Source organism: Strix aluco, chromosome 15 (genome assembly GCF_031877795.1).
Source record: "Strix aluco isolate bStrAlu1 chromosome 15, bStrAlu1.hap1, whole genome shotgun sequence".
In the NCBI taxonomy this organism is placed as follows: domain Eukaryota; kingdom Metazoa; phylum Chordata; class Aves; order Strigiformes; family Strigidae; genus Strix; species Strix aluco.
In genome coordinates, this window is record NC_133945.1 from 3184870 (window position 1) to 3197722 (window position 12853).

At 40.4% G+C, this 12853-nt stretch overlaps 1 protein-coding gene across 3 annotated transcripts in view; it reads right to left on the reverse strand.

Annotated features, from left to right (window-relative positions):
- The window catches only part of CRAMP1 (cramped chromatin regulator homolog 1), a 49197-nt gene that overhangs the window by 11023 nt on the left and 25321 nt on the right, over window positions 1-12853 (reverse strand). For 2 of the 3 annotated variants that reach the window (XM_074841427.1, XM_074841426.1), the window contains exons 9-15: window positions 11927-12008; window positions 9605-10870; window positions 7051-7228; window positions 3601-3782; window positions 2861-2935; window positions 1559-1640; window positions 700-804 (exon numbers count right to left, since the gene is read on the reverse strand). In XM_074841427.1, the coding sequence (XP_074697528.1) occupies window positions 700-804; window positions 1559-1640; window positions 2861-2935; window positions 3601-3782; window positions 7051-7228; window positions 9605-10870; window positions 11927-12008 (1970 nt within the window). The remainder of the gene's footprint in view (window positions 1-699; window positions 805-1558; window positions 1641-2860; window positions 2936-3600; window positions 3783-7050; window positions 7229-9604; window positions 10871-11926; window positions 12009-12853) is intronic. The other variant, XM_074841428.1, reaches the window with a different exon arrangement.

The window sequence follows — 12853 nt, forward strand, 5'->3', positions numbered from 1 at the left end:
GAATTGTTAAGTATTTAGTTGTGCAATTTCAGGAAATTTCCTACGGTTTACTAGAGGAGCTCCAAAACCAACATAGCCTTATTTTGTTATCTTGCCTCTAGCAGCCATTTAGACTCAATATAAAAACCTTAGTTATTGCAGGGTCAACCTCACCCAGATCTTTTAAAGTCCACTTAAAACATCTGAATGTCTTCCCATCACAGAGACTCCTCTAAGTAAAACACAGAGGCAGTCATTGTTTTCACCTCACTAATCATTCTAATTATGGGACCCATTCTTTTGTTGCAAGACAGTATTTGCTTGGGGTACACCGACATGTTTTCTTCTTGTAGAATTCATAATCCCACGTTAGTAGATAAACTGTTTAGAAGTTTCTTCCAAATATGTCACAACCCCTGTTCAAAGTGGTCTTACAACAGAACACCACAAAAGTGCTCAACTTTGGTTACAAATTCTAAGCCCTTGCTTTGCCTGCAGGTCAGACTCAGCGAAGGAACCTAGTTCAGACTGTCCCACCACTGACTGCTCCCTTTCTGCAGTCACACAAAGCCACAGAAGGTAAGATATCATTAACACAGCTATTTTTTTTAACTTCCAAAGGCACTAAACAATTTTACCTAGGGAAATAGAAACTAACGATTTAACATCATACAGATCACAACAGACTGTGACTCTCATTCTGTTTAAGAAATTACTTACTAGACAGATGGTTGGTAGCCTGTGTTGGAAGAACTTTGGGCACAATTGGACGAGAAACAGCAGCTTTAGTCAGTGAGGACTGGATTGGCCGAAACGAACCTCTCCCTAGGGTGAAGGATTAAATACCTCTCAAGCAAATGAAATCTTAACATTTTTAAAGCAGAGCACAACACAGTTCAATGGAAGCAAAGAAATTCCAAACAGTAGCAAGCTCCAGAAATGCAAGTAGTGGAGATGATAAAACAAACTTGAAATAGTACTGCAAGCTAACCAGTGCCTTATCACAAAAATGCAACAGCAAGTGTTGCTGTGTTAGTGAAGCTGCTTTCATTACTTTCATTGAAGACAACCTTTAAGGCCTCATGTTGATTTTGAGATTCAAGCCGAGATGGGGGATCGTCTGTACCACCACTGTACTCATGAGTGTATCAGTAGAAAAGGACAAATGGGCAGTATATTGATTATACCATTATGAAGTTTAAACAGTATCCCAGGTACTAGGAAAAGACCATTATAAAATCTATACAAATGATTATACCCTACAGCAAAAAAATTCTCATCTAAGTACTTTATACCTAAGTTTTGTCTCCTTGTAGTTAGCTTCTTACTCTTCCCTGCTTTCAATACTGGGAAATGGAAGAAAAAAATTTCTATCATAATCATGTCTTGCTTAACAATGATCCAGAGGAACACTCCCATCATCCTGTAGGAAGTGACTCAAGCAACTGTTAAATGCTTCTGTAGCTTTGAAAGGATATTCTCCTCTTTTTAACATTACTCCTTTACGCAGTTTTAAGGGACACTTTTCAGTCCATCTCTCACAGCAGCATAAAAGTGATAGAAAAATATGCAGACTCACCTGTAATGGATGAGTTGGATAAGATAGAAAAAGAACAGACATGCTGGGACGGATTTCCAGATGGCCTGGGTAGCAGTGTTCTCTACGTGAGAGAAACAACAATAAACCAGAACATATTTAAACACAGAACAGAGGGTAAAGTTCATCTTCTAAGGCACAGAAGTTCATGATACCTCCCAGAATAAGCAGAATATTTACATGGCATGATTATCATGCAACAGACACAGCAATAAAATCTGTGTAATCTTGAGAAAGAAGCTACAGATATGAATCATGTGTTTTCTCCGTAAACTGCTATAAGGGAAAATTTCCACATGGACAATTCTCAGAGAAATGCTAATTAGAACTATATTCCTTTCCAATTATACTTGCAATAATTTTCAAATCTCCCACAGAATTACAGAACTGATCTTAAGGATGGGATCTAGTCTGTGTGCAAACTGATCTTCCATTCCAATTAACCAAGTGGGAGTTAATGAGGCAGCTGTATGTACTTGGGAGCTCTTAAAACAAATGGAATTGCATAGACCAGAATATCTCAGCACCAGAAAATAGTATGTACATTATTTCTAGGTCTTCTACTCTTAAACAGAGCAGAAGAGACAAAAGGGTACATTGACACTTGGTAGCTTGTTTCCCCCAAACAAGTTTCCATTATTTTGGTTTTAGATTTCTTTTATGTTCTCCACCTGCTTCTGGTTTCACAGTGCCATGTGCCTTTTTTGCTGAGTTATCAGTCTAAAGGAGGTTAATGCCTGCCTGCCACCAAAGTTCCATGACAGCAGGCTACCTCTTCCATACCTCTCTTTTCAAGTCCCATTTTTTTCCAGAAATCATTGTTCTTTCAAATAATGTTATATTTTATTTCACTACAGAGTTGAACAGTCATTAGTGAGTAGGAAGCAGGAAAAAATATCTAAAGGGAGATCTTGTTGCAACAGCAGTGACAGCTCTAACAGTGACAGACCAGGACACCACATGAACACCCACTGCTTGTGCATCAGTACCAGCAGGCCCAAACAGCAGAACCTACTTTAGAAAAAATAAAAAAGCCCCTTCTCTGAAACTACTTCATGCACTGGACTACTACTATTGTTGACATTCCTCATACAGGGAATATAACATGGCTGGTTACAATACAGACTAAAAAGCTTGTTCCTTCATATGTTTGGCTTCATTTTTTCAGTGGATATATAAGGGAAGTTCAGTTTTTTATTTCAATTAGCTGCCAATCATTACAGCCTTACTGATATCTATTCAGGAAGCAAAACAGGCATTTCACACTTTGCAAATTGTTCTGACCTGTACTACTAATGGCTTCCGCAAGTGCCTGTTCCGTAACTTTCTTGGTTTTGGCAAGAAGAAGTCTGACTGCATCTGGACAAGAACAGGAAATGTGTTAGAAAGTATTTTAAGTGTGCAGACACAGAATAAATTATACCTCCCAAACTCCGGGTTTCAATAAAGTTGGAACTATTTATGAAAATATTGTTTTGTTTTGGACAGTAGAATATTCTTTCTGCTACAGTACAAAAATTTTCCACCAGGAATGTATTTACCTTTTTCTTCTTGTTTCATGGAGATAAAGTTTTCTCCCAAAAAGGCCCTTTCACTACTTAACTACTGTAGCTTGCTATGAAATTGTTACTGAGACTGTACGTATAAAAACAAAATGAGTATTTGGATTAAACACAGCAAGGAGGTTGTATTAAAAGTAGCTGTACAATAAAAAGGATATCAGTTTTGCTAAACCTGGCAAACATATTTGCTGGAGCAACTTAATTAGAGAGTGAACCAGTTTCATCAGGCTGCATGATGGCATTCAGATTCAGGACTGAAGAGGTGATGTCACTTCAAAGCATAGTTATATAGTCAAAACCTGACTAATCTCAGCTAATATAATGTTATGCTTGAGCATCAGTAGAAGCACTGCTTCATAGGGAAGCTCATACTTTCTGATGAGCCAAAAAGCCCCTGTAATACCTACTGGAAGCTGGCTCAGGCACAATATGCTACTTTTTTCATTCAGTCACCCCACTTACACTGATTGTGTCTAAGTGCTGCCGGAAGGTCAGTTCTGCTTCTTTGCTAGGCAAGAACAGTTTCCCATGGCGGCTATTGGGGGGTAGAGTTGTAGGAACTGCAAAGAGTCCACCATCAGCATCAGTGCTTCCAGAACTTGAAGGCCCAGCCACCAAAAGAGGTCTAGGGAGGTTTCTCAAACCTAGAAGATTTTAACAGCAATTTAAATGAAGTGAAAACAAAAAGAAAGTAACTAGTAATTGAAGGATCATACAGAGATTCTGGCTCTGCCACCACCTGTTTGTGATCTCAAATCATGAAACTCTGGACACTTCAATCTTCCCACCTGCAAATTGGCAGTGTTTACCTGCTTCACAAGGATACTGCAAACATTCACTTGCTTTGAAATCCTTGAAAGAAGGGGGTTAAACGCAATTTTACTCTACTGAAGAAACTAGAATTTAATAACCCAGTTTTAAGCCCCCCACAGACTGTGTTAACCAGTTTATCTGTTCAGCTTGTAGAAATAGTTGAGGGTCCTTCCCACTAAGCAAACTAAATATCCACCATTCCTTTTGTAGGGGAAGATAATACAAACACAGACTCATTCTACAGTGTTCCTGTTTTAATTACGCTCCCTACCCCTTCCTCGTAATAATTCAATGGGCAACCCCAATAAAATTATTCTGGTGACAGAGAAATGAAAGAGTGGGGATCAATTTACCAAAACACCTTCCAAAAGATGGATTGTCTTAGTAATACATTTGGCACACTGAAATAATGGCATTTGGTCTGAGTAAAACTTCTCCACTTACATTTAACTTTTAAAAATATTGTAGGATTTCACAGTGCTGTGCCCACTCTGCAGGCATCCAGCTAGGATGAAAACCAGTGTGGTTAGCATGTCATTCTGAGATAACCAAGAAGCGTACCTGCCTCTCCTCCAAGGAAGTGCTCGCTGTGCATTTAACACTGGGTTTTGCTACAACAGACAACAACAGCTATTTTCAGAGTCATACTGCACTGACGGTTGTCACAGTACTCCAGCCTCCACTGCTGGGCTGGAGATCCCAGCTGGGAGGCAGCAGGGGAAGTGGAGGCTGGAGATCCCAGCTGGGAGGCAGCAGAGCCCAGAGGGGGAAGCAGCAATGCAGGCAACAACCAGTCACGCCTGCTGCCTCCCTGGGCAGGAAGACAATACAGCACAAGCTGAGGCCACGCTATAGATATACGCAACAGCATTCAAGAAGTGTTTTGAAGAACATCAAACTTTATTTACCTAACAAGTAAACCTGCAGGTTTTATTATCCTCCTATTTAAAAGGCAAAATCGCCATCTCCACCCTGCTGCTCTAGATTCTGCTGTTCTTCCAAAGGTTAGTTAAAATTACAGTGTGCCAACGTATCTAAAAATCAATTAAATGCAGAACAACATAAAAATTTGTGCCTCCTGCCTGACCAGGAGTTAAGAGAGAACTGTTAAAAGTAATACACACAATATTATCTTTTTTTTTAAAAAAATAAAGGGATGCAACTATAATTACGTAATGATATTTTAAGCACCATGGGTGATGTTGCATCACAGCTGTTGCTTCACTTTTTCTAAATCTCTTTTCATGATTCTTTGTATCCTCTTTTTTGTCTCTCCAGCTAGCTGTGTGGCTTTTGCAGAGCTGTCAGTTTGCCATCACTTTCAGTACTTCTGGAGTGGACACAGGCTATCTTCTAATCTTTATTTTCTACTGAGAAGACCAAATCAATTTAATTAAAAAAACTCAAAAGACAAAACCAAAAAAAGCAGCTAGCACCTAGACAGACTCAGGACCAACGTCTATGAGGGAACACACTTAGAAGACTCATCACCAAAAGGAACCTAGCAGTTTGCTGACAACCAAATCACTGCAGTCATTTAATAGCACTGTATGTGAAGATAGAAAAAAGCTTGACAATTACTGTGTACTGAAGGTTGCAATCCAGAGCACAAACAATCCAGAACACCCTTATCAGGGCTGATCAAAGGGATTCAGTTTGTCTACCAAAACAACACAACTCAGGGTGAAGATATCAGACTTGCTGGGTATCGGAACGCCACTCCCCGAGGCCTAAGCTGAGTGCATGACCCAGTCAGAACTGTCAAGAAGCTAAACTAATTAACTAGGCAGAATGTTGTATTGAACACACTTTTACTGCTCCTCTGTTCAAGCCAAACAGCTTGGCTGAAGCCACCTTGGCTATCTTTGGTACTGTACAAAACAGGAATAGCTAAGTCTATATTTTTCACATCCTGACTTTGCACTAAAGACTCTGTGCTTCATAATATGTTAGACCATAGTGCTACACAACTCCACTTGTAATTCAGTGATGCAAATCAAAGACCAGCACGGATAATTGTATTTGTTTTTGAATCAGCAAAGTTCTACATAATCAGAACAGTTATCTGTTTCTAGGGGATCAGATACAAAGTATTGTTATCTTCTTGATGTTTCTGTCTGGTATCCTCAGTGGATGATCCTTACCCTTACTTAAAATGCTGCACAAAGGATTTTCAAGGCATTAGGGAAGCATAAAATATAATCTCATAAAGATGAATGTCACAAACTAAGGAAGTTTGATTCTACTTTCAAGTCTAATTTAAAAAGATATGTCCTTCAAGCCTGTGTATCTCACTGAAACATAACCATTTATCTGATTTATTAAATTATTGGCTTTTTACTAGATATTTAAGTAAGTATGTCCTTGTCTGCAAGTAAGTGCAATGAAGCTTTAGACAAAGATGAAATTGCTATAATGCCATTTTAAAATGAAAACCACACAGAGCACCAAGTATGCTTTACAGCATCAGTTAAATTGCTCATGGCCCATTGCTTCTTACAGCAGAGGTGTGAAAAGCACAGCGTAAGAATCACAATTGTTCCCAGTAACCCTGACACCTTCAGACTTTTCTGAAGTCATAAAACATGTGCTGGCAAATGCAACTGGACTGAATAACAGAACTGAAATCCTTGGTCCGCATGGCCAGGGCTCACAAGCTGTACCTTCTATTAAAAGAAAAGGTAATTCATCATCATTCCATACTCTATAATGGCACAGAAAATTTTCACTAATTATTTCATCAACAAACTTTACACCATGTATTTACTCTCCTGTTCTGTAAGCCTTCACTCTCCTGAGTTCCCAAACCCTGTATCATCCAGCTCCTAACGAATGCCAGCAGCAACTTCTGTAAGAGTGACTTGTGAGAGTTCTTCTGGACTCTAAAGTGCATTATTGACACGTGTTGTTTTTCAAGATTCATAGTACTGAATTTAGGACAACTCTCAAGCAAATTAACGCATACTAATGTTCTTAAACAGTTAAGTTTATAAGAATAAAACCACTCATTCTGCCAGTGTCACATGACTGGGATGTACTTATCACGCAATGAGGTACTAATGGCCTGATCTCTTGAAATGGATTTTTATGAATACTAACCTGAGGAGCTGGAAGCAGCACCAGGAGAAAAAGTCTTGTTGTTGCGAAGGGCAGATTGATTTCGTGCACAACCTGGACTCCTGGTGCTGATGGCAATCACCTTACCCGGAGGAGTCAGTGACTGCTCCTCTTGAGCAGGCTTTATAGGTGATGTGGCAACAGAGCTCATCTCGGGCATCTACAAACACAGGCACATGAAATGAATATTGTGTACTGTTACAGCAAACGTATTGTTAAACCCACTCTACTTAGGAAGCTTTAAAAAAGAAATCTGACATACTACAATATCTTTAAGTACTCTAACCAATACCTCTGTGTGTGCATGGTGGGCAGCTGAAATTCCCCTCCTGTGCATTTAGCAGTGTTAAATGTCATCGGTTCACTACCAGTAATTTATGTTATGATCGGGTTAATACTCAACAAGCTTCACACAGTGTGCTGGACCACCCCAAGATTTAATTGAAAAAAAAAAAAAAAAAGAGGTAAAGAGATTTGTCACAGTAATGGAAAAGGTGTTTTTGATTCAGTGCAAAACTGATTTTCATAAACTCTAGCCATGCAGAGGGCTCCTCTGTTTGGAAGTATACCTGGACAAAAATATTTTGCTCTTAATTCCAACCAAGTAGAGACCATAGTTTTGAAGTTTTCCCCATCCCTTCTCCTATTTCATACTGTAATACAGCAATAACAAGAGGCATGCGGCAAGGTGCTTTACTCATTTTCCAGGCATATCCAGTTATTTTAATTAAGTTGTTTAAACGCTTTTCTAGAAAATACTCCCTTTTTAAGGAATCTCTATGCAACCACAGGCATAATATTACCACCCACACTTGAGTGCAATGCAATTTGCTACAGTTTGTTTTATGCTGGTCATCTTCATTTAAAGGAATGAACCACAGCACAGTTGGCCATTTGGCTTTGTTACATATTATCTTGAGAAAATAGCAGGGATCTAGACAATCAATCCTTCCTCTGTTAAAGTACCCCGTGGCAAAGATATTATGGTTCCTGTCATTATTTGATGAAATGCAGAGGATTTAAGAGATAAAACTTTCAGAAAGTCTACAGTACTTTCAATTAGGCAGTAAATATCATCCTCACCTCTTCAATATGTATCAGTCTCACAACATTCACTGCTGCGAGATGAGTATCTCTTTTTTTTGAAGCACGGTGAGTATAAAGTGGTTTTTGACAAATAAAAGGTTACATTACTTGTTTTTATTTGAGTGTACGATATGGTACATATCTGAAAGAGCTCCTTTATTTTTCAGTAGCACTACACTGCTTTGATTAAGACACTAAGAGTGCTAAAGTGACAGGAAAACACTTGAAAAGTAACTGTTGGGTTTTTTTACCTCTTCTACCCCTCTCCCCCCAAGTCTAAGGAGATGTTCTTCTTTCTAGTTTGTGATTGTTTAATCATGTCATCCCTGGCTGTCACGTGTGTTACCAGAGGTAGATGCCAAAGAGGAGACATTGTCACAGATCTGTGAGATGTCAGACCAAAAGTCTTCACAGTTCAAACAAAGTCTATATCTGGAGCTGTATCTGAGCAAAGATGGTTTTAAATTTATAAGATCCTACATTCTAGGTCTATAAAATCAGGATCAAAAGGAGCTTCAAGGGGGGTTAAGTCCGCACCAACAAAGAAAGATCAAAGAACTACGTGTGTTTGGGAACAGTGATACATTTGCATCCTATGCTGGAATACGACACAAATTGTATCTTTAACTCGTCAAATCTCCATCCCAGGCATTCAGCCAGATCTGTCGAATTCAGGGTCTTTTTGGTCTTTAAGAGGATGTTTTACTAAGTTTCAATGGGTTGCACTAGGTGGAAATGGCTGCCCAGGTATCACAGGGGCAGATCTTAAACATTGGTTACAATGCACAAGAAGGAAAGCAAGTTCATTCCCAGTTGTCTGCCTAAGGAAGAAGATATTTTTCTGGGCCTGTTAAACAACTATCCTAGAGTCAGGGAACTTTTATGAAAATCACTGTGGCAGGCGTAGTTATACTGGCTATGCTATCCCAAAGAAATAAATTCTTTTCACACACTTAGTGCAACTTGAACTACATAAACACTGGAAATTAAGGGTTGTGGTTTTCACGTCGAATATTGATATCGTCTAGGTTCCCTTTGTCATCCAGGCTTCATTTCCCACAAAAGGTTGGACCAGATCATCTTCCAAGGTCCCTTCCAACCTGGGCTGCTCTATGGTTCTGTGAACCTGAGACAGAATAGAAGACATCTACCTAACCTAACCTCATGAGCGACCTCTTCAGCAGTCACATTAAACGTTCACTGTAATACCACTGAGACTCACAGCAAACCAGAAACTAAAAGGTAGTGTAAAAAAGCAAATGCAGCATATTGAGGAAAAGTCCGCTCTGTAGCAAGCTAGGTCATGTTGTTTGTTTAGGGTTTTTTTTAAACACAGGAATCCCCAAGATGGCAAGGCTGGTCGTTGATTTATTAAGAAAACATGACTGGGCAGTTATTCCCCAGATCAAATAAGAGTTTAGCATCTGCAACATGAACAAGAGCCACTTACTGGTTTGGGATTGACTTCAGTAGAGATGAGTTTTAAAAGGCAGTTTAGGAGTCTCTGCTTGTGAAAGGTGGTACATGTGGGAACAGCACTTGACTCAGAAGTTTGCTCCCTAGCATCCTGGGTTTCTGGCTCCAAGACAGCCAACCAGTCATATTCCAGCTGCAACTTGTTCGGTTTGCCCATCATGAGGTAGACTTCAGCCAGCGTAAGGCTCTCAGAAGTTCGTAGACTCCATCCTTCTTCTCTAACCTGTTGAGAGAGCCGGCTTGGGTCATCCTTGAGAGACTTTGTACTAGATTGTCCCTGAGGTGGAGGTGGAAACGAGGAGCCCAGCTTCTCTTGAGAATCCTCCATTACTGCATCTGTTATATCCTTGGTACTAGCATCAAGCTGCTGGCCCTGGCTGTGGCTAGCCTGAGTTTCGTATCTGGATGGGCCACTGCCAGGTGAAACCACACCACCTCTTGGTAGCTGTGAACAGGAGTCAGATGTCTCTGTGCTCCTTCCGCTTGGAAAAGCCACAGGAGAAGTATCAGCAGCTGCTGGAGTAGAGTCTTTCCCATGCAGTTTGTCTGTGCAAGAACATTTCTCTGGGACGATCAGGTCCTGACAGGACTTCATGTACCGTGGAAATGGATCGAGCAGAGAGAGTTCCTCCACATCAGGGATCTTACTGCAAGCACAAGCTGTGCTGCACGATGGTAGCACAGTTGCTTGGTCACTAGCCAGGGCCTCCCTGCCCTCCACACAGAAGGCCACTGAACTCAGCTTTTCGTGGTTCCCTCCTGGATCTTGAAGTCCAGAAGGCAGTTTTTGGAGAGAATTAGTGATGCCAAGATTTGAGGCTGTTCCTTCCACCAGGCCAGGCTCTGGGGCACCATCTTCAGTGCTTGCAGAAACTTCAGCTGTGGGCTGAGAGGTTCTGCTTGACTCTGTAGTGCTCTCTGCCCTTCCAACACCTTTACCTTCTGTTCCCCGCATGTATTTTAGCTGTCCCCTAGCTGTCCCCTGACCACTCTGTATGCCTAGGATTTGTGCAGGGGGGAGTAAGTGAGAGTCTTTTGTGTTCTGTTTGCACTTGCCAGTTTCCTGCCAATGCACTGTGCAGAAAGCCTTGGAGTGGACCACTCTGGCTACCCCAGGCAGCGGAGTGAGTGTACAGTTCTCTCCCGGAAAGAGATGGAGCATCACTTTCTCCTCTGAGAAGCTGCCTCTTGTTTCTGAGTCTCTGGAGTCTTGAAGCTGCCGTTCTTCTAGTGTTTTACGCTACAAAAGATGTGTCAAAGAATAGAACAATCATCTGCCCCTTACAAATAAGCACCTGGTAGCCTATTTTGCAAGTTTAAAAACCAAAAAAAACCACCAAACAGTAGCTGATCAAGGACATGTTCTCTATTCAACATAGATACGAAGACTCTATGATCAGAAATTAAGTCCTTTTGTGGTGATAAGGACTACAATGAAGAGCTGTTACAAGCACAAACTAAACCTCTGTTCCAGACAAAATTACTTATCTCTGCTTCATACATCATTGTAATTATAAAAAAACCCAACCAACTAATAAACCCCAACAAAACCAAATAAAAAACTCCAACGTCACTGCATAGCAAAACAGACTCCCCTTTCTGTGCAGTAACTTCCATCTTACATGTTTTGACATCCTTCTAGGTTTAAGTGCTATGCTGATATTTCTCCCAGATTCTTTAAATTAAAAAGAAAAGCCTGAATTAACGGACTAAGAACAGGATACAGCATATTAGCCAACAGGAGAACAGAATGGCTGTTAACTCACAAATCCTTTTACTCCATGGATCAAAGCTCAGAGGCGGGGCTATCTCTACTGTCGTATGGCTCAGACAGCATAGAGATACGTAACAGGTAGCAGCAGCTACCTAGACAAGGAGCTTAAGCCTTCACTTGGTGAAACTGCATAAAGCAAGTGGAAAGATCTGTCCTTAATCTCTTCGCAGAAACTGGAAACAAAATTGTCACAGTTATTACCCAGGCTACTACGGTGGTCACTCATCTATAATGAAAGAGAGTAACCTCACAGTTTAAGGAAATGAAATAAAGGGAGGGAGCTTCATTTACTACTAACTAGCTTTTCAGGGGATTATAGCAGAGAAGACTTGAGGTAAAAGTGGAGTATGATGGGATTTCCCATGGAAGTCTCCATTAGTGATGCTGAGATACTGACCTCTACCTCTACCACTGGTAAATCTGAGGTAGAACCACACTTCTGATGCACAAATGAACTTAGAATAGGAAGGGAATTGCTCCCAGGACACAGCATACAGAACAGACTAAGCAGAAAAAGGATACAATACGCACTTCATGGAGAGCCCACTTCTGCTTCAGGAACTCAATGAGGCTGGAGACCTTCCGATGTAACTCCACAATCATTCTGTATGCAAGATAAACAAAGCAAGGGAACAGGCAAAAAAATGTCAGAAGTTCAAATCACAGCCTTGATTCTAGAATGGGAATTAAGGGAAGAAAATGGCATTCTTTAATACAAGCACAGGCAACACACCTACCACTCCCAAGCTCTAAGAAAAAATCCAAGAAAAACAAAAACATGCGTTATCCAGCAACTTTAAAATCTAGATAACTCACAACTGAGAAAGATCTAAAAGCCTAGCAGATAAATCTGATTGCCATGATTCGAGATACTAGTTTCTCCAGATGGAAGAAGACAGGAAAAGATGGCAAGATTTAGCTAAACTGCAGAAGTGCAGACAAGGCACAAAGCGATCTCATAAAGTATAGAAAGAAAGAGAAAGAAACCCTAAACATGTACTTTTTGCTCTTAAATCATTTTACAAAATAAACCTAATGCTAAAAATCTTCATTCTCCTCTCTGCATGATCTCTGGCCATTCTACTGAAGTACACTATTTGAAAGAACAATCAACACCACAGAGGTCTTGTGTTTTCTGCCCTGAGTTTTGGACTAGATGTAAGTACTAGGATGAACAGCCATTGATGACACTGAAACAACAGCACCAGCTACATTTTGCAGGGAGGAGATTAAGCTATAAATTCCTCCTTTCTGCTAGTATCACTGTGTTGCAGTTGACATGTTCAGAGTCTTGGTGCAGGCAACTCTGACCATTGTTTTACTTCCCTCTGCCTGTGTCTCATGGTACATTCAATACAAATTTTAGTAGAACTATTTTACTTGCACTCTGCTCTGACAACTGGGTGCACATGGCACAAAATACATTAATCTCCAACTCTAGTAGCTCCT